We start from the raw sequence: 27,114 nt of genomic DNA on the forward strand, positions 1-27,114 counted from the left end.
AGAATTAAATGTCAGGAATTGTGAAAAACGGAGTTTAAATGTATTTGGCTTAGGTGTATGTAAACTTCCGACATCAACTGTATGCACGCAAACAAACACAGCTCTTGTTGTTGAATCCACCGCGCTGAGTGTGTCTCACTGCCAATGTCTAGAGAGAACCCGGAGTTGATACCACACAGTCGACCGGAGAAGGCAATGTGGGACTGCAGAAGTCATTGAGTTTTTCCTGACAAAGACACACTAAGCACCGTGACTAATGACTCTGTGTAACACAGCTACAGTGTTGCGTTACTGTTGACTGAGTTGGTGGGTAAATTCTTCCTGAGAGACTCCTGCCCTTGGTAAACAGTCAGTAAAGCCCTGGGTAAATCTGGTGTGATTGTTGCTCTGCAGACGTTGTGGACGAGAACCATCGATATGGTCGGAAAACTCTGGTGTTCTTACAGCGAGTGTGATTTATGATGACTGTGTGAGCTGTGTTTTTATTTCCCGATGTTGGAGTTTCATGTGAGAGAAATAGGTCTCCTGACGGTGATTTTAACTTTGACGTACATGTTGTAAATCATATATTCGTTGACATTAAAGTAGAGCTTACAGGTCTGGCATACAGGGTTATGTACATTCAACAGACAATATGGTATTGAATTAACCACAACCTCTTTTCATCTCTCTTGTCTTTCCTATCTTTCCCTCTTTCCCCTTTCCCTCTCTCCTCTTTCCTCTTTCCCTCTCTCCCTCTTTCCCTCTTTCCCTCTTTCCCTCTTTCCCTCTCTCCCTATTTCCCCTTTCCCTCTCTCCCTCTTTCCCTCTTTCCCTCTCTCCCTTTTTCCCTCTCTCCCTCTCTCCCTCTTTCCCTCTTTCCCTCTCTCCCTTTTTCCCTCTTTCCCTCTCTCCCTCTCTCCCTCTTTCCCCATTTCCCTATCTCCCTCTTTCCCTGCCTCTCTCTCCCTCTTTCCCTCTCTCCCTCTCTCCCCATCACTTTCTCACCCTCCTCCAGGAGAGACTAAGACCGTGGTCCATCCCTTTGTTCCCGGAGGGGTCAGTGACAGCCAGTGGCACTCTGTCCAGCTGCACTACTACAACAAGGTAAGACACTGCTACACCTTGTTGATCTCTCAGCTGCACTACTACAACAAGGTAAGACACCGCTACACCTTGTTGATCTCTCAGCTGCACTACTACAACAAGGTAAGACACCGCTACACCTTGTTGATCTCTCAGCTGCACTACTACAACAAGGTAAGACACCGCTACACCTTGTTGATCTCTCAGCTGCACTACTACAACAAGGTAAGACACCGCTACACCTTGTTTATCTCGCTGTCTCGTCTGGCTTGTTTGTCGCTCTACATAGAAACATATGTTGAAGACGGAAATATAATGGACACCCCAATGGAGAAGTCTGCAATACCTGTCAAGATCACCTACTCAGATAACCTTAGTTGATAGTCTGTCGATATTTTCACCACCTTTATTATGGATTATTGAAATAAAGTGTGACTCCATTTAAGTACCAGATCACGATTATATCATAAAGATCTTATGAGTCGTGTGTGTGTGTGTCGAGTTAATCAGAATTATATTACATGTCAACTGTTCAAACCAGAGGGAAACTGTGGTTTTCCCACACTCTTTCTAAAAGCCAATCTGAAGGACGATTATTTCATATCGCAGTTCAAATTCGCCACCAAAGGTAATTGTATATTAGACTGATATGGCAGTCAATTGCTGGGTGTTATTTTTCCACAAACTTCCACGGCCTCGGGCCTATTGAACTACAACAGCAGACAGACAACATCTCAGCTCTATCCATCTCTGCGTACAGGCCTACTCCTACCTCAACCCTATATTATAGACTATGCTTCTCTGAACATGCGAGAGTTTCTTAGCGCCGACTTTTAGACTCTTTCCCAACCGGTTTCCAGAAAAGCAAATGTCAACTGGAAGTGCCTTGTGTTGAAGCTTTAGAATAGCCTCGTACATTTTTGTCACGAAAGACAGGTTTCTTTATCTCCTGCCTGTCTTTGATTCCTATTTTACTGCCTTCCCTAACCCGGTGTAGCTGACGTCAAATACTGCATTGTGATTGGCCGACCTCCTAGCAGGTTTCAGACCTGTGTTGGTTCTTATTGTTCTGTGTGTTGTATTGGGGGTAAAGTACCATGGAAACAGGGGAGATTAATTTCCATGCTATTGCCAGTCTGGGCAGATTTCCTGTTTCTAAACCAAATCCCTCCTCTTTCTTGCTTGTTTAGTTTCTCCCGTGACTGAACCTATGCTACTAGTGTTCTGTCGGCAATGTACAACAAACACAATCGCACACACAGACACATGAGTGAGCGCTAACACACATACACACATACACACATACACACATACACACATACACACATACACACACACACACACACACACACACACACACTAGAGGTCTTCACGGGTCCAATAGACCCGACCCTGGACCGGAGCGGATCCTAAGTTGTGACTTTTGTCTCGGATCTGGGTCAAGTCTGATATAATTGCTATGGGTCTCGGGTATGTGCAACAAAAAAGGTATTACAGACTGGACCCGATTGGACCCGTCCTCTGTTAATTGAATGTGTGTGAGGTGATGAGAACTGGGCAAGCTTGTTATGCGTCAGCCAGTTGCAACTCAATAAAACGTACAGCGTATGTCCAGCTGAAACAGATTCCGGCTGCTCACCTCATGTGCCAGTGAAAGGCCTTTTCCATTGAAGTAAAATCATTTTCAGACAAGAAGAATGTCCTGGGGGTCAGTTGAAGTTGAGGAATAATGTTTTAGACCAACCAGAGTTCTGCCTTTAATCTAACAATATAATGCTTATCTTTATAAAAAATACACTAATTGAAAATGTATAAATTTGCTTCCTATTTCTGTATAGCTGTAGTAGTCTATCTGACAAGTATAAAGAAATACATGTCTGTGTTGGGAACATGGTGCCGGCATACCTCTGTCTTTCTCTCCATCTCTCTAGGGCTTAAGTTTCTCTTACTTTATATATCATACATTTGACGCCTAGGCCTATATTCATGCAATGCCCTGACGCATTTATCGCTCAAATCTCCAACAGCTTAACCGTAAGGTGGACAATTATTGTTTTAGGAAAGTAAAAATCAATATAACAATAGGCTATAAAGCTTTGAATATGCTACACATCGATACACAACTAGTTGTTTTATTTGTTATAGGCAGTTTTTAAGGACACGTAAGTTGATCATTTGGGGGGCCTTCTGAGTGGCGCAGCGGTCTAAGGTGCTGCACCTCAGTGCGCGAAGCATCACCACAGACCTGGGTTTGATACCGGGCTGTGTCACAGCCGGCAGTGAGTGGGAGACCCATGAGGCGACGCCATATTGGCCCAGCGTCGTCCGGGTTAGGGGAGGGTTTGGCTGGCCCGGATTTCCATGTCCCATCACGCTCTAGCGACTCCTTGTGGCGGGCCGGGCGCCTGCAAGCTGACCCGGTCGCCAGCTGGACGGTGTTTCCTCCGGGCACATTGGTGCGGCTGGCTTCCGGGTTAAGCGAGCAGTGTGTCAAGAAGCAGTGCGGCTTGGCATGGTCGTGTTTTGGAACAGGTCTAACTGTTCTCGGGTTCATTCAAAACCGGTCTACATTTACATTTATTTTATGTATGCATGTCGGGTGGAAAAACCTCTAGCATACACACTCTCAATGAGAGAGGGTCGAATTTGATCAACACAATATGTAATTGCTAATTTGCTACGTGAGGCTTATTCGATCAAATAGCAGTAATGTTTAGGTTGCTTTGATATAATTGATATGGTATTCCGGCAACTTTGAGAAAACAATTTTATATCAGAGTTGTGCCTGTCGTTCACATGCTTATCTGCCCTCTCATTGGCCAGAATGTCACCATCTGATCCAACCTCCTCATGCCTTTGCCGACATTATTCCCATTGTTAGAGCGGTCAGTCCAGTATCTTGTCAGTCTGTACACAATCTTTGATCACTATCACAAGCTATCATTAGCAAAAAAAACAGCTAGGTAGCTAACTTGATTCTTCTTACATGTACTACTAAAGTTAAAAAGCGTTGGATTGTTGTAAACATACGCAAAATACATTTTCCTTCCAACATCTGTTTTGCACCAGTCTCGGGCTATTCCTTTTAATAAATCCAAGTCACGTTGAGATTGACCTAATAATTCAACCTAACCTATGACCTAGCAAATCACCCTATGTATTACTGCCGCCAATTGCAAGTGGCACAAATAATTCACTAAAAACTAGCCTCCAATGCATGCTTTCTATTCCTAACACTAAAACTACATTTAAAAAATGCATATAAATATTTTAATACAACTACAACTAAATAAAAAAGAGAATTTGAATTTAAAATAAAAATTGTAAAATTAATGGAAATAAAAATGAATATAAAAACACGAACCTTGCTATCCAGGAACTGGCTGAAATCCCATAAATCTAGGAAGAGGCTACCTCAACCAGGCACACTGTCACCTTATGTTATACCTCACCCCAGTCACATTTAGAACAGCCAAACCTGGCCCTGACAGTCCAGATAGGATCCAGGCCTGCATCTAAAGCCAGACTAAGCTCAGAAGACCTATCACTTTCTACATCAGAGCCTTGGAGAACTCATAAAGGGGTTCTCAATGTCTGCGTTCCACGCGACATCCTATTCCATACACAGTGCACTACTTTGGACCAGAGCTCTGGTCCAACGTAGTGCACTTTGCTGGGAATGCGGTCCCATTTGGGACTCGGCCTATGATATTTTTATGGCCTACTCAAGGCTTCTCAAGGCACCGGTTAGATTAAGGGTTGTCCATATCAGAGTGGAGAGGCCCAGTCACCCCAAACAGCCCCTAACAGTCTACTCCCCTTTCTCCTCAAATCATAGGTCAGAGGCCGCAAGGGGATGGGCTATGAGGGGCATTGGGACACCATGGTAACAGACACACTTGCATTGTGCTTGGGGATTTACGGTGGTGTGTGTTTGGTGCTTAGACTCATGCATGGCGGGGGTGGCCTCCCGATTTGAAGATTTCACACAATATAAGACATTTTAGAAATTCCCAATTTATTTTGGATGTGGAGTAGCGACGTCTCAAGGACAGCAAGAGGAGTTGGCACAAGACACACACACACATACACACACACATACACACTCGCAGAGCTAAAAAGGAAACACACAAAGAGAAAGGGATATTCCTGGACTGTTCAGGTTTTGATGATAATGAAGCAGGAAGTGACGTCACGTCATCCCCGAAGGATGATTGTCTGGGGAGGAAGTATGTTGAATCACTGTGGTGTATTTCTTTTCTTTTCTTTTCTGTTGTAGACCACTGGTTGAAGCAGCGGCAGGCAGGCAGGCTTTGTCTTATGATGGATGACTTTAGGCACTATGTTGAATAATGAATGTTCAATTAGGACAAGAGGTTGACAAGTGTGTGTATGTCAGTGTGTTTATTTGTAAAGGGTCTATGTCTGGGCCTAGTGTGAGACTTGTTAATAGTTGTGGTCTGGACGGAGTAGTCTAGGGGACATGACGTTATTTACGTGTTACAGTATAACATGCTCTATTACCCACATTCCCAGACACAGACAGGCCTAGCTCACTTCTCGCCCTAATCACACTGCTGCACCGAAGCTCTCATCTAAAACTCATACTCTGACGGATGGAGATGGTGATAACAAGGCCTTTATAGATATGAGGCGTTATTAATCCATGCCGTAGGCTGTAGCCTTGTTCATTTAGTAGACACGTCCCGTGCCATCATTTTATATTATATGATTTTATAGTAAGAAGAATATAATTGAACTTAGCTGAGTAAAATGGAAAGGATTTTTTTTCCCATTCCAGAGCGAGAGTCCGCATATGAAGTGGCTATGTTGAGCGTAAAAGTGATAATTTGAAACGGGTATTATATGCTAGATTTAGAGTTATTGGGCAACTTTAGTTGTGAATGATACAAACTTTAGATTGTCTTAGACATCAAAACATATATGGGCTGCACGATGCGACTACAGGCTATTGAGGATTTGAGATAGTCGCAAAAAAAAGCTGGCGCTCTGTTCCTTGCCGCAGGCTGCACATACCGTTCCCTCATCAAGTGATCATATTTTCACCCATCAGACTATTCTCAATTTCATCTTCTCTTTAATAATATATCAAATGACTTTCTATTTGGAATGACACATTATCAAATGGGCAGAAACAGGGGCGGGGGGGGAAACGATGTAATCTGTATGCACTCTAATAGTGAATGGAGGCTCCTTTCCGCGCCAGTTGTGTTTTTCCCATCATGCCAGGTAGGCTACTCCTGTTATTTCACTCCACCCATCAACCACTGTTTGTGGAGCGTGCATCCTCTCGCTACGTGAGAGGTGATATTCCGCCCAGACCCTGTATGCCATGGGCTCTTCCACCCTGTTCCGGAAGCTACCCAGTGCTTAATTTGGGAAACCTAGTGAAATCTGTTGGGGAACATCGATAGTAACATCTATTTCATTTAACATGACAGCCCCTCTCTCTGCACGCTCGAGATATAAATGAAGGAGAGAGCGGACGAGATGGAAACGGACTGTGGTAAGATATTCTGTAGCTAAAAGTCACGTGTATGTCTATTAATGATGAAATATAAAAAATGCCCAGTTACTAGACTATTCGAAGTCAAATACAAATGTACTATAATTGTAGGCTAACTCTGTAAGCCGCCCTGCACAATCAATGAACCAACAGCATCCCCTAGTTCAGTTATTTTTTTAAATGTTTTTTTGCCGTACATAATATGCGGTAGGCTATGTATTGGTAGGCTTCTTTTGTTGTTGCTTGGGCTCATATATAGGCCTATGCATAAGCTGTAATATGTATATTAATCATCACCTTAGAAAGCGCTGTCCAGGGGCTTCCCGAGTGGCACAGCGGTCTAAGGCACTGCATCGTAGTGCTTGATGCGTTGCTACAGACCCGGGTTTGATCTCAGGCTGTGTCGCAACCGGGAGACCCATGAGGCGGCGCACAATTGGCCCAGCGTAGTCCGGCTTAGGGGAGGATTTGGCCGCCAGGGATGTCCTTGTCCCATCGCTCTCTAGCGACTCCTTGTGGCGGGCCAGGCGCAAACACGCTGACTTCTGTCGCTAGTTGTATGGTGTTTCCTCTGACACATTGGTGTGGCTGGCTTCCAGGTTAAGTGAGCAGTGTGTCAAGAAGCAGTGTGGCTTGGCAGGGTCATGGCTCTCGACCTTCGCCCTCTCCTGAGCCCATACGTCAGTTGCAGCGATGGGACAAGACTGTAACTACCAATTGGGTAAAAAGTACAAAAAACAAAAGAAAGCGCTGTTCATTTTGTTGTGTTAGGCTTTGAAACAACAAACATGTTTTCCACTCAGTTTAAAACTGTTGAATTTCTTTGTTTGATCAATCACAGTGAGGTGAGTTTTAAAAGCGATGACACTATTTTGACGTGTTTGATGTGATGTCAGAGTGGTTAGAGGGACAATAGAGCCCTGAGTACCAGGCCATTAGAGACCCGATGGTCGTTAGCCAGTCAGGTACTACCAACACATGTCCAGAGTGCATAACAGGAGATTACCGTGACTCAACTGTCACATGGAATTTTACCACCAACTCAATTTTGCTCTGCCAGGAGTCCCCCTGAAGTACCCCCTCATTTTACCAGTAGGCCTATGGGCTCATGAGTCTTCTCAAGTACCCCCTGTGGATAGGCCAAGTACCCCCATGGGTCCTAGTACCCCTGGTTGGGAACCACTGGCCTAGAACCACAAGTAGTAGCACGGCAGTGACCATACCAGTTGGCTGCACACCGTATTAGCAGATCTGGTACCAGGCTACACAAACAGGTCTAGCCTCACTGGACCTCCTGCTGGGTCTTTCTCACAGCACAATGCAGTGTTTGCCTGCTCGCTCCCTCCTCTCTCACCCTCCCAACAGCGTTCTCTTATTCAATTCAGCCATGCTAGCTCTGCCAAACAGAGCAGCTAGTGTTGTGTCTCTGTTTCTCTGTGTGTCTCTGCTCTACGAAGGATCTTTTCTATGCAAACGGTGCAGAGAGATGACAGAGGGGTAGTGGGGATGATCTACGCACTCACAGTGAGATTTATCCCCCAACAGATAACTGGAGTCTGGGGTGGGCGTTATGAGTTCCAACACCCAGGTGGAGACCCCTGTAGGGGGGGGGGGGGGGGGGGGGGGGGGCTGTTCCCTAAATGTCTGAGGGGTTATATGTATGTTTTCTAGGTTAATGCCCGTATCTATATCTCTTAGGGGAGTGCTCACAGCTGGACTCATGATCATAAACTCTGAGTGAGTTAAACTGTGTATTTTAAAATGGGAGTCATACCTTCCATGGCCATTGGTCTTGTAGGGAGATCATATTTGTGGTTCTCTAGAAGTGTAGAAGCTGATATAATGCCTGGGGTTGTATTGGAACTTTGATTTAGACCATTTCTCCGCTGAGCCGAGAACATGCAGAATTAATCCAGTCACTGAGATCTAACTGAGCGGAAGCAATTTCTCTCAAACATGCACCCATTGTCATGCAGACACAGACAAACACACACCTACAGACCACACACGCTTGCACTAGACTAGAGGATGTACTGTATGTGCTGTAGTACACACACACACACACACACACACACACACACACACACACACACACACACACACACACACACACACACACACACACACACACACACACACACACACACTAGTTGCAGATCTTAAAGGATCTAACACACCCCTCTCTCTCCCATGGTCTACCCAGGACAGCATGCACCTGCTGGGGTCCAGTGGGGTGTTGGGGGTCCCTCTTTATACTGCCTGGCTGGAGCTGACACACAAGGAGGTACAGTAGCATGGCCTCTCGTGTCTTAGCTCTAGTACTGGTGTTAGTTCTAGTACTGCAAGTACTGGTGGTAGTACTAGTCTTGGTGTTAGTCTGGCTCTCGTCTGGTCTCTGGTCTGGCTCTAGTCGTGGTCTAGCCTTGCGGTGGTTCTATGGTTAGCTTGGTTCTAGTCCACAGTGTGTTATCCAACATGTTGTCGAGTGTCTCAAAGGTTTGCATGTCTCTACAGACTTCATTCTTTAACGGAGTTACTTCACTTCTTGCCGTAGCTACATTTTCCTTCACGGAAAACACAATTAAACCTGTGTGTTTGTGTTCGTCGACATCTCTGCCTCTCAAACACCTGCAGGGAATCTGTGGTAATTCCCGTGTCCTATTCCAGACCAATTGCTGTTTGCCAATGAGGGAGCCAGAGATTCCATGCAGCTCATGTAGCATGACTCAATGTTAGGGAGTGAGGAGGGAGAACGTGGTCAGGAGAAAGAGAACTAGGGAGGGAGAGGGAACGAGAGGGGGGGGGGGCGACAAGAAGAGATTTATTATTAGTGCTGTAAACACCTGGCACCTGTCTCTGTCTTGTCTCTTTCTCTCTCCCCCTTTACTCACTCTGTCCATTTCTCTTACTCACAGGCTGTGTTAATGTGTAACAGCATTCACTGCCAGACATTCTTACGGGTGTTTGATGCTGTCAATGCTCCTAGGCTTGAATAAAACATGTATTACAGTAACATTTCACACCTACAGTGGGGAGTTTGTAGTAAGATAGTAATCTCACCGGTATTCCAACTAGCTCCAGAATTCGGGGTCACGGGATTCGTGTGATAGAGAGAAACGCCATATTTGAAAGTTTCCTATTCTTATTGTTCGGCTCAAGGTATTCAGAGGACAATGCTGCTGTCCATCTGGCATCGCCCAGAGAAAGAGCAGAACACTGATATATGTGTGTGTGTTATAGAGATGGCGTCAGGGTAACATATAGGGTTGAAAGTCCACCCCGTGTCCTGTAGGAGAGAGAGCAACATTGTTACCCATGTATATCCTCAGGGGGTGTGTGTGTGTGTGTGTGTGTGTGTGTGTGTGTGTGTGTGTGTGTGTGTGTGTGTGTGTGTGTGTGTGTGTGTGTGTGTGTGTGTGTGTGTGTGTGTGTGTGTAAAAATGGCCTGAATTGATGTGATAACGATAAATAGAAAGATAAGTTTATAATGTGATCCACGGTTTATTTTATTATCCTTTAACATACAACTACTAGTTGCCCCATTTAATAATCACGCATATTGGCAAACTTATTTCAAACTTTTTCTAGTACAGGCTACTTATCACAATGAACAATATCAGCTAAAATGCCTGCGATAAGTGATTGGTATGGTCGCTGTCAATCCTTTTATCGTCCCAGCTGTGTGGTTGTGAGTGTGTGTGTGTGTGTGTGCGTGCGTGCATGCGTGTATGAATAATTGACAGCTCTAGGTTTACAGTGCCAGAGGGTAGGTGAGGTAATGGTCTAAGAACACATCGGGACATCACAGCTACACGGACGCCCTAGCCCACACACCACAGGCGCACATACACACCAGACCAAACACACGCATACACACACCAGGCACGCACACACACATTCAACATTTGCCTTTCCCCTCCTTCCGTAGGAGCACACAAAGCAAAGGATGGCAGGAGATACATCTTTTCAAAGAATTCTGGGAGTTGGAATGAGAGAGAGAGACAAAGGGAGAGAAAGAGAGGGCGAGAGAAAGGCGATTGCGTTTCCTCCGTGAAACCCACGTTTTGTCAGAGCCTTCGCTCCCGACTTCCTTCATTATGAAAATACCCCCGCTCACCCTTTCCTCTCCTCCGCTAGCAACTTCCTGCAGCGTGGGCCTGACTCACACACACACACACACACACTTGAGGTAGTCCATCGTATCCGATGATGACTTCCACTACTGCTTGTGGGTTTGCTGAGGACTGTTTCATCCGATGCGGGATGCACACTATCGGCCACAGACGGAGCACACAAAGGCCTGTCCCATTGATGCTGGGGCAGGCACGGTCATCTGTCTTCTCTGTCGATCCTCTGGCACCCGGATGGCATGGCCCGAGCCATCTAAGCTGGTGGTGTGTGATGGACGCCTCGATGCTCCTGCAGTTGGTTCTCTGTAGGATCTCTGAGTGAGGAACACGGTCCTGCCAGGAAACTTTCGAAATGCATTGGAGGCATTTTAATGTGAAAGGACTCCAGTTGTTTTAAGTGTCGGCTGTAGACTGTCCATGTTTCACATCCATAAAAGAGTGTAGATACGCACACTGCCTGGTAGACGGCCACTTTGGTGTGTCGGTTCCTGTTGTTAAAAACCCTCTTCCTTCGCCGTCTAAAGGAGGACGAGGCCTGTTTGACCCGGTTCTGGATGTCCTGGTGGATGTAGCAGTCTTCTGAGAGGATGCTTCCAGGATATTTAAAGTGTGGTACAATGACAAGTGATGAGTCTGATATAAAGAATGCGGGTGTTCCAGTCAGAGGATCAGACGACCACTGTTCGTAAGACGTTTACAGACAGCCCCGTTCTGCTGCATGCTCTCACAGCTGCTGTGAGGGTGGCTTGTAAAACTTCTGGGGTATGTGTGCCACAAGAACGCCATCATCGGCGTAGGCGTTCAGATTTGAGCTTTTGTGGCGGCTTGGAGCCTCCTGATGCAGAAGAGGTTCCCGTCCAATCTGAGGTCCAGGGTTTCCACATTCCCCATTGTCTTTGTGCGGGCGTGTTGTGACACACCGAAGGAAGACTGATACACACACACACACACACTCGACATCACACACACCCACACACACGCTCTACCACTGCCTTGTGACTCAAAATATACTTCTGGAAAGATTCCAGTTATGACATTAGCTGTATTAGCTGTATTAGCTGTATTACAAGTAGAGGTCGACCGATTATTCGAATGGCCGATTAATTAGGGCCGATTTCAAGTTTTCATAAGAATCGGAAATCGGTATTTTTGGGTGGTGATTTAAAAAAAAAAAAAAATATATATATATATATATATATATTTTTTATACCTTTATTTAACTAGGCAAGTCAGTTAAGAACACATTCTTATTTTCAATGACGGCCTAGGAGAACGGTGGGTTAACTGCCTTGTTCAGGGGCAGAACGACAGATTTTCACCTTGTCAGCTCGGGGGATCCAATCTTGCAACCTTACAGTTAACTAGTCCAACGCAATAAAGACCTGCCTCTCTCTCGTTGCACTCCACAAGGAGACTGCCTGTTACGTGAATGCAGTAAGCCAAGGTAAGTTGCTAGCTAGCATTAAACTTATCTTATAAAAAACAATCAATCATAACCACTAGTTAACTACACATGGTTGATGATATTACTAGATATTATCTAGCGTGTCCTGCGTTGCATATAATCTGACTGAGCATACAAGTATCTAAGTATCTGACTGAGCGGTGGTATGCAGAAGCAGACGCGTAAACATTCATTCAAACAGCACTTTCGTGCGTTTTGCCAGCAGCTCTTCGTTGTGCGTCAAGCATTGCGCTGTTTATGACTTCAAGCCTATTAACTCCCGAGATGAGGCTGGTGTAACCGAAGTGAAATGGCTAGCTAGTCAGCGCGCGCTAATAGCGTTTCAAACGTCACTCGCTCTGAGCCTTCTAGTAGTTGTTCCCCTTGCTCTGCATGGGTAACGCTGCTTCGATGGTGGCTGTTTTCGTTGTGTTGCTGGTTCGAGCCCAGGGAGGAGCGAAGAGAGGGACGGAAGCTATACTGTTACACTTGCAATACTAAAGTGCCTATAAGAACATCCAATAGTCAACGGTAAATGAAATACAAATGGTATAGAGGGAAATAGTCTTATAATTCCTATAATAACTACAACCTAAAACTTCTTACCTGGGGATATGTAAGATTTATGTTAAAAGGATCCACCAGCTTTCATATGTTCTCATGTTCTGAGCAAGGAACTGAAACGTTAGCTTTCTTACATTGCATATATTGCATTTTTACTTTCTTCTCCAACACTTTGTTTTTGCATTATTTAAACCAAATTGAACATGTTTAATTATTTATTTGAGGCTAAAATTGATTTTATTGATGTATTATATTAAGTTAAAATAAGTGTTCATTCAGTATTGTTGTAATTGTCATTATTACAAATAAATAAATAAAAATTGGCCGATTAATCGGTATCGTCTTTTTTGGTCCTCCAATAATCGGTATCGGTATCGGCGTTGAAAAATCATAATCGGTCGACCTCTAATTACAAGTCCTCATAAAGTGGATGGATTTTCTTTTCAGAGTTGTTTTTTCCTCTTTTGTTTGTAATCTGATGCATCCACCATTGACCTTAGCCTCCCTCCCGGGTAGTAAAGTTGTCATGTGCTTGTCAGACAGACAGGTAGAGAGGTGTAATAGGATGAGAAGATAATGTTAGTTAATCAGTGTTCAGTCCTAGGGCTGTTTTGGGGTAGTTACTGCAGTGTTTCCTGTGTTGTCAGCTCTGTAGGTGTCAGATCAGGCCTCAGTCAGTAACCGTATACCCTACCTACTGTGCTGCAAGGCAGACTGAGTGGTAAAACAAATAGAAACGTTACCTTTTCGTAAACTAACACTCACACTTGACTTTTCCCCCTCCCTACTACCACTGACTTTGCTGAAAGTTACTTTGAGGGAAATATACTGACCTATGTGATTGTCCCACCAAGCTATCTCAAGATCAATGCACTAACTGCTAAATGACTAGAATATAAAAAAAATCTATAAAGGCCATAACATGGAGTGTTTGCCTGTACTGACTTTAGAGCTGAAACCATGTACACAGAGCGAGAGAGTTATTTGGTTCACACACTCAAAGAGGCTGTGAGAAGAGAGAGAGTGTGTGTGTGTTTACACATCCATTTGTATGTTAGTGTGTGTGCGTCTGTCTGCCTGCCTGCCTGCCTGCCTGCCTGCCTGTCTGCCTGTCTGTCTGTCTGCCTGCCTGCCTGTGTGTGTTACTTGTTAATTGTGTTCTCTGACCTTTTCCTCTTTGTTGGTTGCCGTATGGATCAGGTGCGTTGCTATGGCACCAGCTAGGCTATCGTGCCCAGAGACGAGCTAGGAGATGAACGGCAGAATTGTCAACACCCCAGAGAGAGAGAGATAAAGAAAGAGAGAGAGGGAAAGGGGGCCCTGTCTGTGAGCCAAGTCCACTTTCAGTCAGGGGATCAGAAACTCTTTTGAAACTGCATAGGGCCTAGGCCAACATTTCTGTTGAGAACTATGGTGTAACTCGATACATTTCTCCCATACATACCGATCTAACTGCTGAATAACAGTCAGTGACACTGAAAGCCCCATTCCATACAAAGGGCGACATTATTTCACACAGGAATTAGTCATATGTCTACTGTGTGTATTTCTTGGAGCTGTATTGGGGAAGTGTGTGTGTGTGTATACAGTGTGTATACAGTGTGTGTGTGTGTGTGTGTGTGTGTGTGTGTGTGTGTGTGTGTGTGTGTGTGTGTGTGTGTGTGTGTGTGTGTGTGTGTGTGTGTGTGTGTGTGTGTGTGTGTGTGTGTGTGTGTGTGTGTGTGTGCGTGCGTGCGTGCGTGCGTGCGTGCGTGCGTATATGTGGGAGACACTTGTGACCAGCAGACAGCTGGGTAAATGGTCATTTTATCCCCAGCTCATACGTCAGACTCATATCGGACCCCTATCCCGGACCTCCGAGTAGGGAGTGGGATTTCAGTGTGTGTGGAGCACAGCTGCTGCAGACCCCCATATTCCACATCTGGACCTGCATCAGTTCCTCTCCGTTCTCTTTCTCTCTCCTTTCTCTCTGTCTCTCTCTCCTTTCTCTCTCTCTCTCTCTCCTTTCACTCTCTCCTTTCTCTCGCTCTCTCTCTTTCTATCTCTATCTTTCGCTCTCTCTCTTCTTTCTCTCTCTCTCTCTCTCTCTTCTTTCTCTCTCCTTTCTCTCTCTATCTCTCTCTCGCTCTGTCTCTCGCTCTCGCCATCTTTCCCACTCTCTCTAGAACATACCATGCAATATACACACTCTACTGATAAAAGCTGCATTACCAGCCCTGCATGGCTGAGGACATAGGGGAACACAACGAACGACTGAGTCACACTGACTACATATCCTCCACTCTGTGTGTTTTTACTACCTACTAGCTTCTGTTGAAGAACATCTGCTGTGGTAATACAGTAGTAGCCTGCTGTCACCACCACTCACACTGGCTTACTCGACAAAGTGGTTCAGAGGTGAAAAACCATCATAGGCATTTAAAGGGTCAATCTGTATTTGAGATTGGTAACATTTCTCCAGCCCCAACCCTCAGCTATTTACCATATCAGTGACGGGGTGACAGCGTTGTTATTGTTTGAACAGAAGATTGCCCCTTTCAGGTTACTAGACAGGAAAGAGGGATGTCTGAGGTTACCATGGGACCCCAGGGGTCACCCAGGTACAGGTAGACACCTGCCAGGTCCCGGGGGAGATTGGCACAGACAGAGGTAGTGTTCTATAGTGTTCTCATTATAAATTGCATACCTGCATAATGTCTATCACCTGCTGCATTACATATATCACCTCTGATTTCACCATACGTGGCCGTGGTCGTGAGATCTTGCGTGGAGTCCCAGATCGAGGGAGATTATCAGTGGTCTTGTATGTCTTCCATCTCCTAATAATTGCTCCCACAGTTGATTTCTTCAAACCAAGCTGCTTACCTATTGCAGATTCAGTCTTCCCAGCCTGGTGCAGGTCTACAATTTTGTTTCTGGTGTCCTTTGACAGCTCTTTGGTCTTGGCCATAGTGGAGTTTGGAGTGTGACTGTTTGAGGTTGTGGACAGGTGTCTTTTATACTGATAACAAGTTCAAACAGGTGCCATTAATACAGGTAACGAGTGGAGGACAGAGGAGCCTCTTAAAGAAGAAGTTACAGGTCTGTGAGAGCCAGAAATCTTGCTTGTTTGTAGGTGACCAAATACTTATTTTCCACCATAATTTGCAAATAAATTCATTAAAAGTCCTACAATGTGATTTTCTGGATTTTTTCCCCTCATTTTGTCTGTCATAGTTGAAGTGTACCTATGATGAAAATTACAGGCCTCTCTCACTGTACCTGTATAACATAGGTAAGTTACATAATGACGCCACGAAAATTATATCGCTACACGTGCAACACAGCCTTCCTAACCTGGCCCACAATGTCTGCTGTGTGGATCGAGCAGACAACAAGTCCAGCAGTCATTTGAAACAGTAAGAACATTTCAGAGCGACAGCTCAAAGGCGAAATCCATTAATGCCAAGATAATAGAATTCATTGCCCTTGACAATTATCCGTTCTCTGTCGTGGATGATGTTGGCTTTCGCCGACTGGTCGAGCACCTCGAGCATCGGTACACACTACCAAGTAGGCGCTATTTTTCAGATGTTGCCCTACCGGAGTTACACAGTATTTGTTACAACGCTCATCCATGAGCTACTTGCTATGAGCGTCACTGCTATTTGCTTAACAACTGACATTTGGACCAGCGATGTCAGCCCCATGAGCATGCTGAGTCTGACAGCACAGTAGGTCGACGAGGATTTGGTACTGAGGAAAGCCGTATTGCGTTGCTCAAGAATGTGCTGGTTCTCATACCGCTGCTGCCATTTCAATGGCATTTGAGAACATGTTCGAAACTTTGAAACATGAATAGACTCCTAGCTCCATTCGAACAACTGACTGGAGAAATAAGCTCATCAACTGCGTCTGCAGCAGACGTGATACCCTCTGTCATGGCATTGAAACGCCTGCTCAACAAAACTGCCGACACAGACCGTGAGGTTAACTTGGAAAAGTACTCTATACTAGAGGCTGTGAACAAGCGATTCGGTGGCATTCTCTCTGAGCCTCTTTACTGTGTCGCCACCATGCTCGATGCTAGGTACAAGGACCGATACTTCGATGCAGATAAGAAACAGGGTTTACGTGAAATGTTACAGACACAAGATGGAAGTGACAGTGAGCACTGAGGAATAGTCCACGGACAGACAGAGCTGAAACTTCACTGCTTGACTGAACAAATGAACGACGAAACAGCACAGCAAGTAAGTGAAAGAAATAGGTTTTGATTATGTTTTACTGGTAATGGGGACATACGTAAATGCCAACAAAATACATGTTTGGTCAGTGTGTGTGTGTGTGTGTGTTTGTGTGTGTGTGTGTTAACTATTTAACTCTACTAGAATGCTTAAAAGTCCGCTAACAAAAGTCCGTTTTAATATCGGGTATCGGCCAAAAATGTCATATCAGTACATCCCTAATTTCAATGGCCGAAAAATCCCTGGTATGATGCAAAATTACGTCTTTACTGCTCTAATTATGTTGGTAACCAGTTTATAATAGCAATAAGGCACCTCTGGGGTTTGTGTTATATGGCCAAAATACCATGGCTAATGGCTGTATCCAGGCACTCCGTGTTGTTGTGCGTCAGAACAACCCTTAGCCGTGGTATATTGGCCATATAACACACCTCCTCGGGCCTTATTGGCTGTAGGCTACACTAATTCATTTAGAAGACAAGATTTGATTCGAATTCCGTGGCATTATTTTATAGTACAGTATTACGATACTATGGAACATAGCTGAATAAAATTATTACAGCGGGAGTGAGCAAATACATCTATTCTGTGTTGAGCGGTTAACAAAGTAACAGGTCCTTCTATATACTTCATTTAGAGTGATATATTCAACTTTAGTTGTGATACAAACGTTGGGCTATATGTCTTGATTTGTAATACATTCTAAGGCTGCATGATGCGAGTCTAATGATGATTTTAAAAAAGTCTCATGAAAGGCATGAGTTCTGCTTTGTTTCTTGTGCAGGCTGCACTTCATCAGTCTATCATTCACAATTTGGCAAGCACTTTATAATATTCTCACCAGGCCTCGAATTTCCCAGTGGCATCCCCCTTGTGTGGCTGTAAACGCCCCCTAAAAATTTGCTCATTTATAATAAACTGAAATATCACTTTACATAAGTATTCAGACCCTTTACTCAGTACTTTGTTGAAGACCCTGTGGCAGCGATTACAGTCTCGAGTCTTCTTGGGTATGACGCTATAAGCTTGTAACACCTGTATTTTGGGAAGTTTCTCCCATTCTTCTCTGCAGATCCTCTCAAGCTCTGTCAGGTTGGATGGGGAGCGTCGCTGCACAGCTGTTTTCAGGTCTCTCCAGAGATGTTCGATCGGGTTCAGGGCTCTGGCCGGGCCACTCGAGGACATTCAGAGACTTCTCCCAAAGCCACTCCTGCGTTGTCTTGGCTATGTGCTTAGGGTCGTTGTCCTGTTGGAAGGTGAACCTTTGCCCCAGTCTGAGGTCCTGAGCACTCTGGAGCAGGTTTTCACATCAAGGATCTCTCTGTACTTTTCTCTGTTCACCTTTCCCTCGATCCTGACTCGTCTCCCAGTCCCTGCCGCTGAAAAACATCCCCACAGCATAATGCTGCCACCACCATGCTTCACCGTAGGGATGGTATTGGCAAGGGGATGAGTGGTGCCTGGTTTCCTCCAGACGTGACGCTTGGCATTCAGGCCAAAGACATCAGTCTTGGTTTAATCAGAACAGAGAATCTTGTTTCTCATGGTCCGAGGGTCCTTTAAGGTGCAATTTGGCAAACTCCAAGCGGGTTGTCATGTGACTTTTACTGAGGAGTGGCTTCCGTCTGGCCACTCTACCATAAAGGCCTGCTTGGTGGAGTGCTGCAGACATAATTGTCCGTCTGGAAGGTTCTCCCATCGCCACAGAAGAACTCTGGAGCTCTGTCAGATTGACCAATGGGTTCTTGGTCACCTCCCTGACCAAGGCCCTTCTCCCCCGATTGCTCAGTTTGGCCGGGCGGCCAGCTCTAGGAAGAGTCTTGGTGGTTCCAAACTTCTTTCATTTAAGAATGATGGAGGCCACTGTGTTCTTGGGGACCTTCAATGCTGTAGACATTTTTTGCTACCCTTCCCCAGATCTGTGCCTCAACACAATCCTGTCTCGGAGCTCTACGCACAATTCCTTCGACCTCATGGCTTGTTTTTTTTCTCTGACATGCACTGTCAACTGTGGGACCTTATATAGAGAGGTGTGTGCCTTTCCAAATCATGTCCAATCAATTGAATTTACCACAGGTGGACTCCAATCAAGTTGTAGAAACATCTCAAGGATGGAAACCGGATGCACCTTAATTATGTATTTGTGTTTCTGTTCTGACGGTAACTGTAAAGAGGATATCATATTGTACCTGCCCTCCCGGTCCCCCTGGGCATAAACACACACATTCAACTCTTTTTAAATCGACTGCCGCTGAGTGTGTGTTGCTGCCAATGCCTAAAGAGAGGCCTGGTGTGCCAAGCCAAGAATAGAGTGGGGTTTCAGTGAGTGACTGTGTGCGTCCCTATTGATGTGCCGCTCTGCGTGCCAAGGGAGTGACTTCACCCCTCGTCTGATTAATCATACAGTGTCTCTAGGCTGACACGGAGAGTTTGAGACGGTCTTCTGCTAAGCATGAGAGCGATTGCGTGTGACAGTGAGAGGCTTGTATCCCAAATGGCACACTATTCCCTATGTAGTGCACTGCACTACTTTTAACCAGAGCCCTACCTTGGTTGAAAGTAGGTCTTGAAATAGGGTGCCATTTGGGACATAACCAGAGTGTGAGAGTGTCTGCTTAGGAGGCCAATACTGTAGACCATTGACACTTCACCCTGAGAACCATTGATCTTCCGGCCTGGGCTGTCGATGGGGAGCTGGCTACATCTACTACAACATCCACTAGACTTCTATGGTCATTCAGCAGACACTTCACCCTGAGAACCATTGATCTTCCGGCCTGGGCTGTCGATGGGGAGCTGGCTACATCTACTACAACATCCACTAGACTTCTATGGTCATTCAGCAGACACTTCACCCTGAGAACCATTGATCTTCCGGCCTGGGCTGTCGATGGGGAGCTGGCTACATCTACTACAACATCCACTAGACTTCTATGGTCATTCAGCAGACACTTCACCTACACAGCTAACAGGGTTATGTTCACTATCCATTTACACTGTCTCTCGTTCACTTACACTCGTTCATTTAGCACAGACCATCCTTGATGTTGAGACATGGAGGAATGACCGGCATGTAAGTCTGGCAACTGTTTCTTCTCGAATATCAACCGTTTCTCATGGTGATTTGGCGATACAAGGAAGTCATTATTTTTGTGTGTGTGTGTGTGTGTGAATGCGTGCTTGCTTATGTTCATGTGTATACGTGCACATTTGGCAGTAACGGTGTACTTGCTACTACTTCCCCTCTATCTGCTCTCTGATAAAGAGATTAGACAGAGAGACGTGGTGCTTAGCTCTCTATTCCAGTTCTTCTAGTAAATCAAACGAGTAGAGAGTTCTACTGGTGCGTTCAGGGCATAGCCAGCCAGCTCTTAAATCAGGCCTGGCCAGCCAGAGTTATGACTCTCTACAGGTTGACCCAGTGTGTGTGCAGATCAGGGTATTGCGTTGTACTGAGCTGTACGCGGTACCAAGAGAAGTTGGCTACTTCCTACCTCTATCACTCTCTCATTCTCTCTCTCGCTCTCATTTTCTCTCTCTCTCTCTCTACTCTCGCTCTCTCTCTTATACATTTTCATTAGGATCCCGTTAGCCGATGCTAATGGCGACAGCTAGTCTTACTAGGTTCCCACACATAAGGAAAAAGACATTACAGACAGAATAGTTAGAATGTACATACGTTCTCTGTCTCTGTTCCCTTTCTCTCTCCCTCTATGAGCCAGAGAATATCTAGGAGTGTCAACTGAGGTTACACTGCAACGAAAAGTAACCTAAAATGACTGACGTCAGACCAGGCCTCTGTGAATTACACTTTATTACGTTTTTGTACTTTGAAAAGCTGCTCTTCGTGAATTTGTAGACAGTCAGACACAGTTAGGGGTGTGTTGTCTGAGAGCTATCCCACGATGGCCTGCTCCTGCACCTGCTCCTGGACTTTCTCCTGCTCCTGGACCTGCTCCTGGATCTGCTCCTGGATCTGCTCCTGCTCCTGGACCCGCTCCTGGATCTCCTCTTGCTCCTGGACCTGCTCCTGCTCCTGGACCCGTTCCTGCTCTTGCTTCTGGATCTGATCCTGGACCTGCTCCTGGACCTGCTCCTGGTCTTGGACCTGCTCCTGGATCTCCTCTTGCTCCTGGACCTGCTCCTGCTCCTGGACCCGTTCCTGCTCTTGCTTCTGGATCTGATCCTGGACCTGCTCCTGGACCTGCACCTGGACCTGCTCTTGCTCTTGCTCCTGGAGCTGCTCATGGACTTGCTCCTGGATCTGATCCTGGACCTGCTCCTGGATCTGCTCCTGGATCTGATCCTGAACCCGCTCCTGCTCCTGGACCACGTCTGCCTGCCTTTCAACAGCCCATCCTCCCCATTGTCACACTTCCACAGGAAAGGGATCAAATACCCTCACTGCTAGACACACACTGTGTGTGTGTGTGTGTGTGTGTGTGTGTGTGTGTGTGTGTGTGTGTGTGTGTGTGTGTGTGTGTGTGTGTGTGTGTGTGTGTGTGTGTGAGAGGGAGAGAAACAGGAAAAGATAAAGAGAGAGCGACTGCTAGAGAAATACGTAGGGAGAGAGTGTAACGAGGTCAGAAGCACACTGTAGTTTAGATAGGTCTTTATGTGGAAAATGTTCAAGTGTTTTGAAGGTGGGGTAGTGATAGTGCTGATAGAGGTTATTGTGTCCTGGTAAATGTGCCACCCTGGGACCGCTCTGACCTAAAATGGAGCTCACTCTCTGTTTCGCTCACACTTTCTCTTGTTTTTCTCTCATTTGTTTTCTCTTTCCACTTCTTTCTATTTTTAACTATCGTCTCCCTTTCTGTTTCTGTATTTCTTTCCTCCCACAGTCTGTCTGCCCTACCATAGTGTCCTGTTGCTTTAATGTGTCACTGATAAACTGTGTGTGATAAACACTGCCTGCCCCTCTCTCTTTTTCTTTCTCTCTCATTCTCCCCCTCTCATTCTCCCCCTCTCATTCCCTCCCTCTCATTCTCCCCCTCTCATTCCCTCCCTCTCATTCTCCCCCTCTCATTCCCTCCCTCTCATTCTCTCCCTCTTATTCTCCCCCTCTCATTCCCTCCCTCTCATTCCCTCCCTCTCATTCCCTCCCTCTCATTCCCTCCCTATCATTCCCTCCCTCTTATTCTCCCCCTCTCATTCCCTCCCTCTTATTCTCCCCCTCTCATTCCCTCCCTCTCTTATAGCCCAGTCTTTAGGCACCCAGGATTAAAACCCCTCCTATCTTCTGTAAACTCTGTGGTCATCTGCATTATGATCTGTAGTTAATTATTGTAGGGGCAAGCTCTTTACTGTTCATCTGAGTTGTGATCTGTACTGCAGTTGTTGTACGGGTAGACCGAAGACGTGGATGTCGATTATGGCAGCCCCACCGCACCTCTCTGATTCAGAGGGGTTGGGTTAAATGTGGTAGACACTTTTCAGTTGAAGGCATTAAGTTGAACAACTGACTAGGTATCCCCCTTTCCTTTACCTCTTTACTGTTTTCCAGGGAGAGAGAGAGAGAGGTAATCATCTAATCTGTGGTCTCAGGCCAAACTATGGAGTAAATACACCGTGAGAAAATACTGGTCTTTTCACACAAGACCACTGCTTGGCTATTGTTAGGGGACATATTTCAGCAAATGAGCTTTTACGCTGCGATTAAACCCAAGGAGTTTAATCAGATTTTGTAGACTGATCTTAATTTCTCTCAGATCAACATTCATAGGCCAGAGCCCTTGATCAGGAGAATTGCTCTAATCAGTGTCTGTTATGACCTAGTTAACCTAATAGCTTTTTACTGTTTAAGTTTCATGCAATCTTTAGAATGCAAACGGTTTCCAAACAGTAAAGCATGAGTAAAACAATATTTTAAAAGAAGGGCAACTTCTTCATTCCTCCATTTAATGATGTATGCTGTTTTTACTTCCTGTAATAATCATGTGACCTATGACCTCTGTGTTGCAGCCCAACATTGGTCGTCTGGGGATCCCCCATGGACCCTCGAGTGAGAAGGTGGCTGTGGTTGCTGTGGACGACTGTGACATCGCCATGGCAGTTCGCTTTGGCAACCAGATCAGCAATTACTCCTGTGCTGCCCAGGGCACCCAGACCGGACAGAAAAAGTGAGTGTCTCCCTCTCTCGGTCTCCCTCTCTCCCTCCCCCTCTGTCTTCAGGTTCTTTCCACTACCTTTAGTGAGACTAATATGTGTTAGGCTAAGGAGTCATGTTGTAAGTGCTAGACTTATTTTCAGTCACCTTCATTACCCCAGATTACCTTGCCTTTCACTCTCTTAATCTCTCAGTATTGACATGCTCTCAATTTTCAGACAAATCTCTCAGACATAGCCTCTTACACAGCCTAACATGGCTTAACCTTTACAATTCTATCTTTGAGACGTCTACTACTGCAACTAATTGTTTCTGTATCTGACACCGAGATCCTTTTCGAATTAGGGACATTAGGCAAGGTCGGCGAGCTAGAGCACATTTTCGTACGAGAAGAAAAACGCATCAAAGGAACGAGGTAATGGGGCCGCATTCTTTTAGAACCTGTCGCTCCGATATGATAGGCTCAGAGCTCTTCTACGGTAAATGGTGTGGCTCCGTTTGACTCTGAGGTCGACACCCGGGCTTTCAGGTTCGATCGTTGACGGAAAGGAGGGAAAGTTACGACGCACACACATCTGTCTTTTTACCTGTCTGTCGGTCAGACCTCACCCTGGCTGCTTCTCCTGAAGTGAGAGGCAACAGTTGCGTTTGTGACACTCGTTCAACACATACTTTGTGGGACACCACACGAGATCATATGACGTTGCACTTTTGCTGTATTCAAATTGATCATTTAAAAAAAAAATGTTATGCGTCACGTTAAACCCGGGGCGTTTGATGTTTAGAGGCTTGTGCCTAAGCCTGCGTCTTTGCTGCCTGCTAAGTCTTCTGGGCTGTTGTAGTGTTAGAGGATGAGGAATGAATCAAGCTAGCTAGCTGGGTTACAGTGGCTTTGACCTTTCAGTCAACAAGGCATGTGACGAATAACCTTTTGTAGGGTAACCATTCTACTCACACCACCAGTAGCCTGGAGTAGTCCCCTTTAGAAAACGTAAGAACCTTTTGAGGAACACTTTGGTGTCTGTCACAGCCACTGTGTATAAGGTGAATGCACCAATTTGTAAGTCGCTCTGAATAAGAGCGTCTGCTAAATGACTTAAATGTAATGTAAATGAAACGTTGGTCCTGTCATTGTATTCATTTGAAAGAAAGGGAGTTCAATATAGAGTGTGATTTTCGTTTTCACTTAAGTCCATTACCCATCAGTTGGCACTTTGTTCACTTTGTTGGTGCGTCTTTAGCTCCTAATCCTATGGGGACTGGGGCGCCATTTTGGATCCAGAACCATTAGATGAACTCTGAGCGACAAGTGCCATTTTGTCTCCGTTCTGACCCAGTTTCCTGTACTCTCCCCTGCAGATCATTGGACCTGACAGGACCGCTGCTGCTGGGGGGTGTTCCCAACCTGCCCGAGGACTTCCCTGTGAGGAACAGAGACTTTGTGGGCTGCATGAGGAACCTGAGCATCGACAGCCAACCCACCGACATGGCCAGCTTCATCGCTAACAACGGAACCACTGCAGGTAACAACCTTTTTTTTGTTCACTCGTCGTTCTGCGGTTTGTTTGTCCGTCCGTCCATCCAACCAACCAACCATTTATCCATCTATTAATGAATTCATTCATAGATACATATAGTTTTGTTCATCTTTACTCGGGTTATCTGTGTTGTTGGTGTACCGCTACTGATTGACATCGATTATGACCCGTGTAGGTTGTCCTGCCAAGAGGAACTTCTGTACTAAGGATTTGTGTCAGAACAGAGGAGTGTGTGTCAACAAGTGGAACACCTACAGCTGTGACTGTCCTCTGGGCTACGGGGGCAAGAACTGCGAACAAGGTGAGGGTGCGTTATGTAGCTGACGTGAAATGGCTAACTAGTTAGCGGTGCACGCTAGTAGTGTTCAATCAGTGACGGCAATTGCTCCGAGACCTAGAAGCAGTTGTTTGCCTTGCTGTGCAAGGGCCACGGATTTTGCTTGAGCGATAGGTAACAATGCTTTGTGGGCAACTGTTGTCAATGTGTTCAGAGGGTCCCTGGTTCGAGCCCAGGTTGGGGCAAGGAGAGGGACGGAAGCAATACGGTTATGTGTGTGTGTTTCAAGATGGCATAAGGACTGCAGCCGTGCGTGTTACAGTGAGGGTCCCTCGTATTGAATATCTGGGTCGACATCTGTATGCGTCAGTGTGAGCAGGACTTGTTTGTGTTACAGTTGATTGCATAAGGGAGTGAGGAAGGACACTGGAGTTAATGTGGCTTAGCTTCCTGTGAAGGAAGTGTCTTTTCAGATAGCGATCAAGCAGGGTGTGAGTGCATGTGTGTGTGAAGGAAGTTTATTTTCAGATAGCGATCAAGCAGGGTGTGAGTGCATGTGTGTGTGAAGGAAGTTTATTTTCAGATAGCGATCAAGCAAGGTGTGAGTGCGTGTGTGTGTGAAGTGTCTTTTCAGATAGCGATCAAGCAAGGTGTGAGTGCGTGTGTGTGTGAAGTGTCTTTTCAGATAGCGATCAAGCAAGGTGTGAGTGCGTGTGTGTGTGAAGGAAGTTTATTTTCAGATAGCGATCAAGCAAGGTGTGAGTGCGTGTGTGTGTGAAGTGTCTTTTCAGATAGCGATCAAGCAGGGTGTGAGTGCGTGTGTGTGAAGTGTCTTTTCAGATAGCGATCAAGCAAGGTGTGAGTGCGTGTGTGTGTGAAGTGTCTTTTCAGATAGCGATCAAGCAAGGTGTGAGTGCGTGTGTGTGTGAAGTGTCTTTTCAGATAGCGATCAAGCAAGGTGTGAGTGCGTGTGTGTGTGAAGGAAGTATATTTTCAGATAGCAATCAAGCAAGGTGTGAGTGCGTGTGTGTGTGAAGGAAGTTTATTTTCAGATAGCGATCAAGCAAGGTGTGAGTGCGTGTGTGTGAAGGAAGTTTATTTTCAGATAGCAATCAAGCAAGGTGTGAGAGCGTGTGTGTGTGAAGTGTCTTTTCAGATTGCGATCAAGCAAGGTGTGAGTGCGTGTGTGTGTGTGAAGGAAGTGTATCTGCAGATAGATATCCAACAGGAATCTGAGTTGACTGGTCATTACTGACTCGTACACGTGCTATGTAAATCAAATCAAATGTTATTTGTCACATGCGCCGAATACAACAGGTGTAGGTAGACCTTACAGTGAAATGCTTACTTGCAAGCCCTTAACCAACAGTGCAGTTCAATAAATAGAGATTAATAGATATTTAAATAGATATTTACTAAATAAAGTTTAAAAAAATTGAATCAATAAAAAAGTAACACAATAAATGTACGTAACAATAACGAGGCTCTATACAGGGGGTACTGGTACAGAGTCAATGTGGACGCTATATACAGGGGGTACTATTACAGAGTCAATGTGGAGGCTATATACAGGTGGTACCGATACAGAGTCAATGTGCGGGGGTACAGTATAGTCAAGCTCATTTGTGAAGTGACAACACATAGATAATAAACAGCGAATAGCAGCAGTGTAAAAACAAAGGGGTGGGGTCAATGTAAATAGTCCGGGCGGCCATTTGATTAGTTGTTCATGAGTCTTATGGCTTGGGGGTAGAAGATGTTAATGAGCCTTTTGGTCCTAGACTTGGCGCTCCTGTACCGCTTGCCGTGCGGTAGCAGAGAAAACAGTCTATGACTTGGGCGACTGGAGTCTTTGACAATTTTTTCCTCTGACACCGCCTAGTATATAGATCCTGGATGTCAGGAAGCTTGGCCCCAGTGATGTACTGGGCCGTACGCACTACCCTCTGTAGCGCCTTACGGTCAGATGCCGAGCAGTTGCCAAACCAGGCGGTGACGCAACCGCTCAGGAGGCCCTCGATGGTGCAGCTGTAGAACTATTAGAGGACCTGAGGATTTTCAGCAGCTAAATGTTCATATAATAGTTCAACTTAGAACTTAGCCTGAAGAGCTGTTGTCTATTTCGCTAACGAGACAAAGACCAACTCTGAGTCATATCATTGCCGGGATCAAGAGACGGGAACACACACGCCGACCCTGCGGTTGCTCCGTTGTTGTTGAGCCAGAGTGTTTAC

At 45.6% G+C, this 27,114-nt stretch overlaps 1 protein-coding gene across 2 annotated transcripts in view; it reads left to right on the forward strand.

The window, feature by feature from the left end:
* Positions 1 to 27,114, forward strand: part of celsr1a (cadherin EGF LAG seven-pass G-type receptor 1a) — a 123,588-nt gene that overhangs the window by 68,776 nt on the left and 27,698 nt on the right. For both annotated transcript variants that reach the window (XM_055905329.1, XM_055905330.1), the window contains exons 7-10: positions 998 to 1,086; positions 22,921 to 23,078; positions 24,425 to 24,588; positions 24,779 to 24,904. In XM_055905329.1, the coding sequence (XP_055761304.1) occupies positions 998 to 1,086; positions 22,921 to 23,078; positions 24,425 to 24,588; positions 24,779 to 24,904 (537 nt within the window). The remainder of the gene's footprint in view (positions 1 to 997; positions 1,087 to 22,920; positions 23,079 to 24,424; positions 24,589 to 24,778; positions 24,905 to 27,114) is intronic.

Source organism: Salvelinus fontinalis, chromosome 39 (assembly GCF_029448725.1).
Source record: "Salvelinus fontinalis isolate EN_2023a chromosome 39, ASM2944872v1, whole genome shotgun sequence".
In the NCBI taxonomy this organism is placed as follows: domain Eukaryota; kingdom Metazoa; phylum Chordata; class Actinopteri; order Salmoniformes; family Salmonidae; genus Salvelinus; species Salvelinus fontinalis.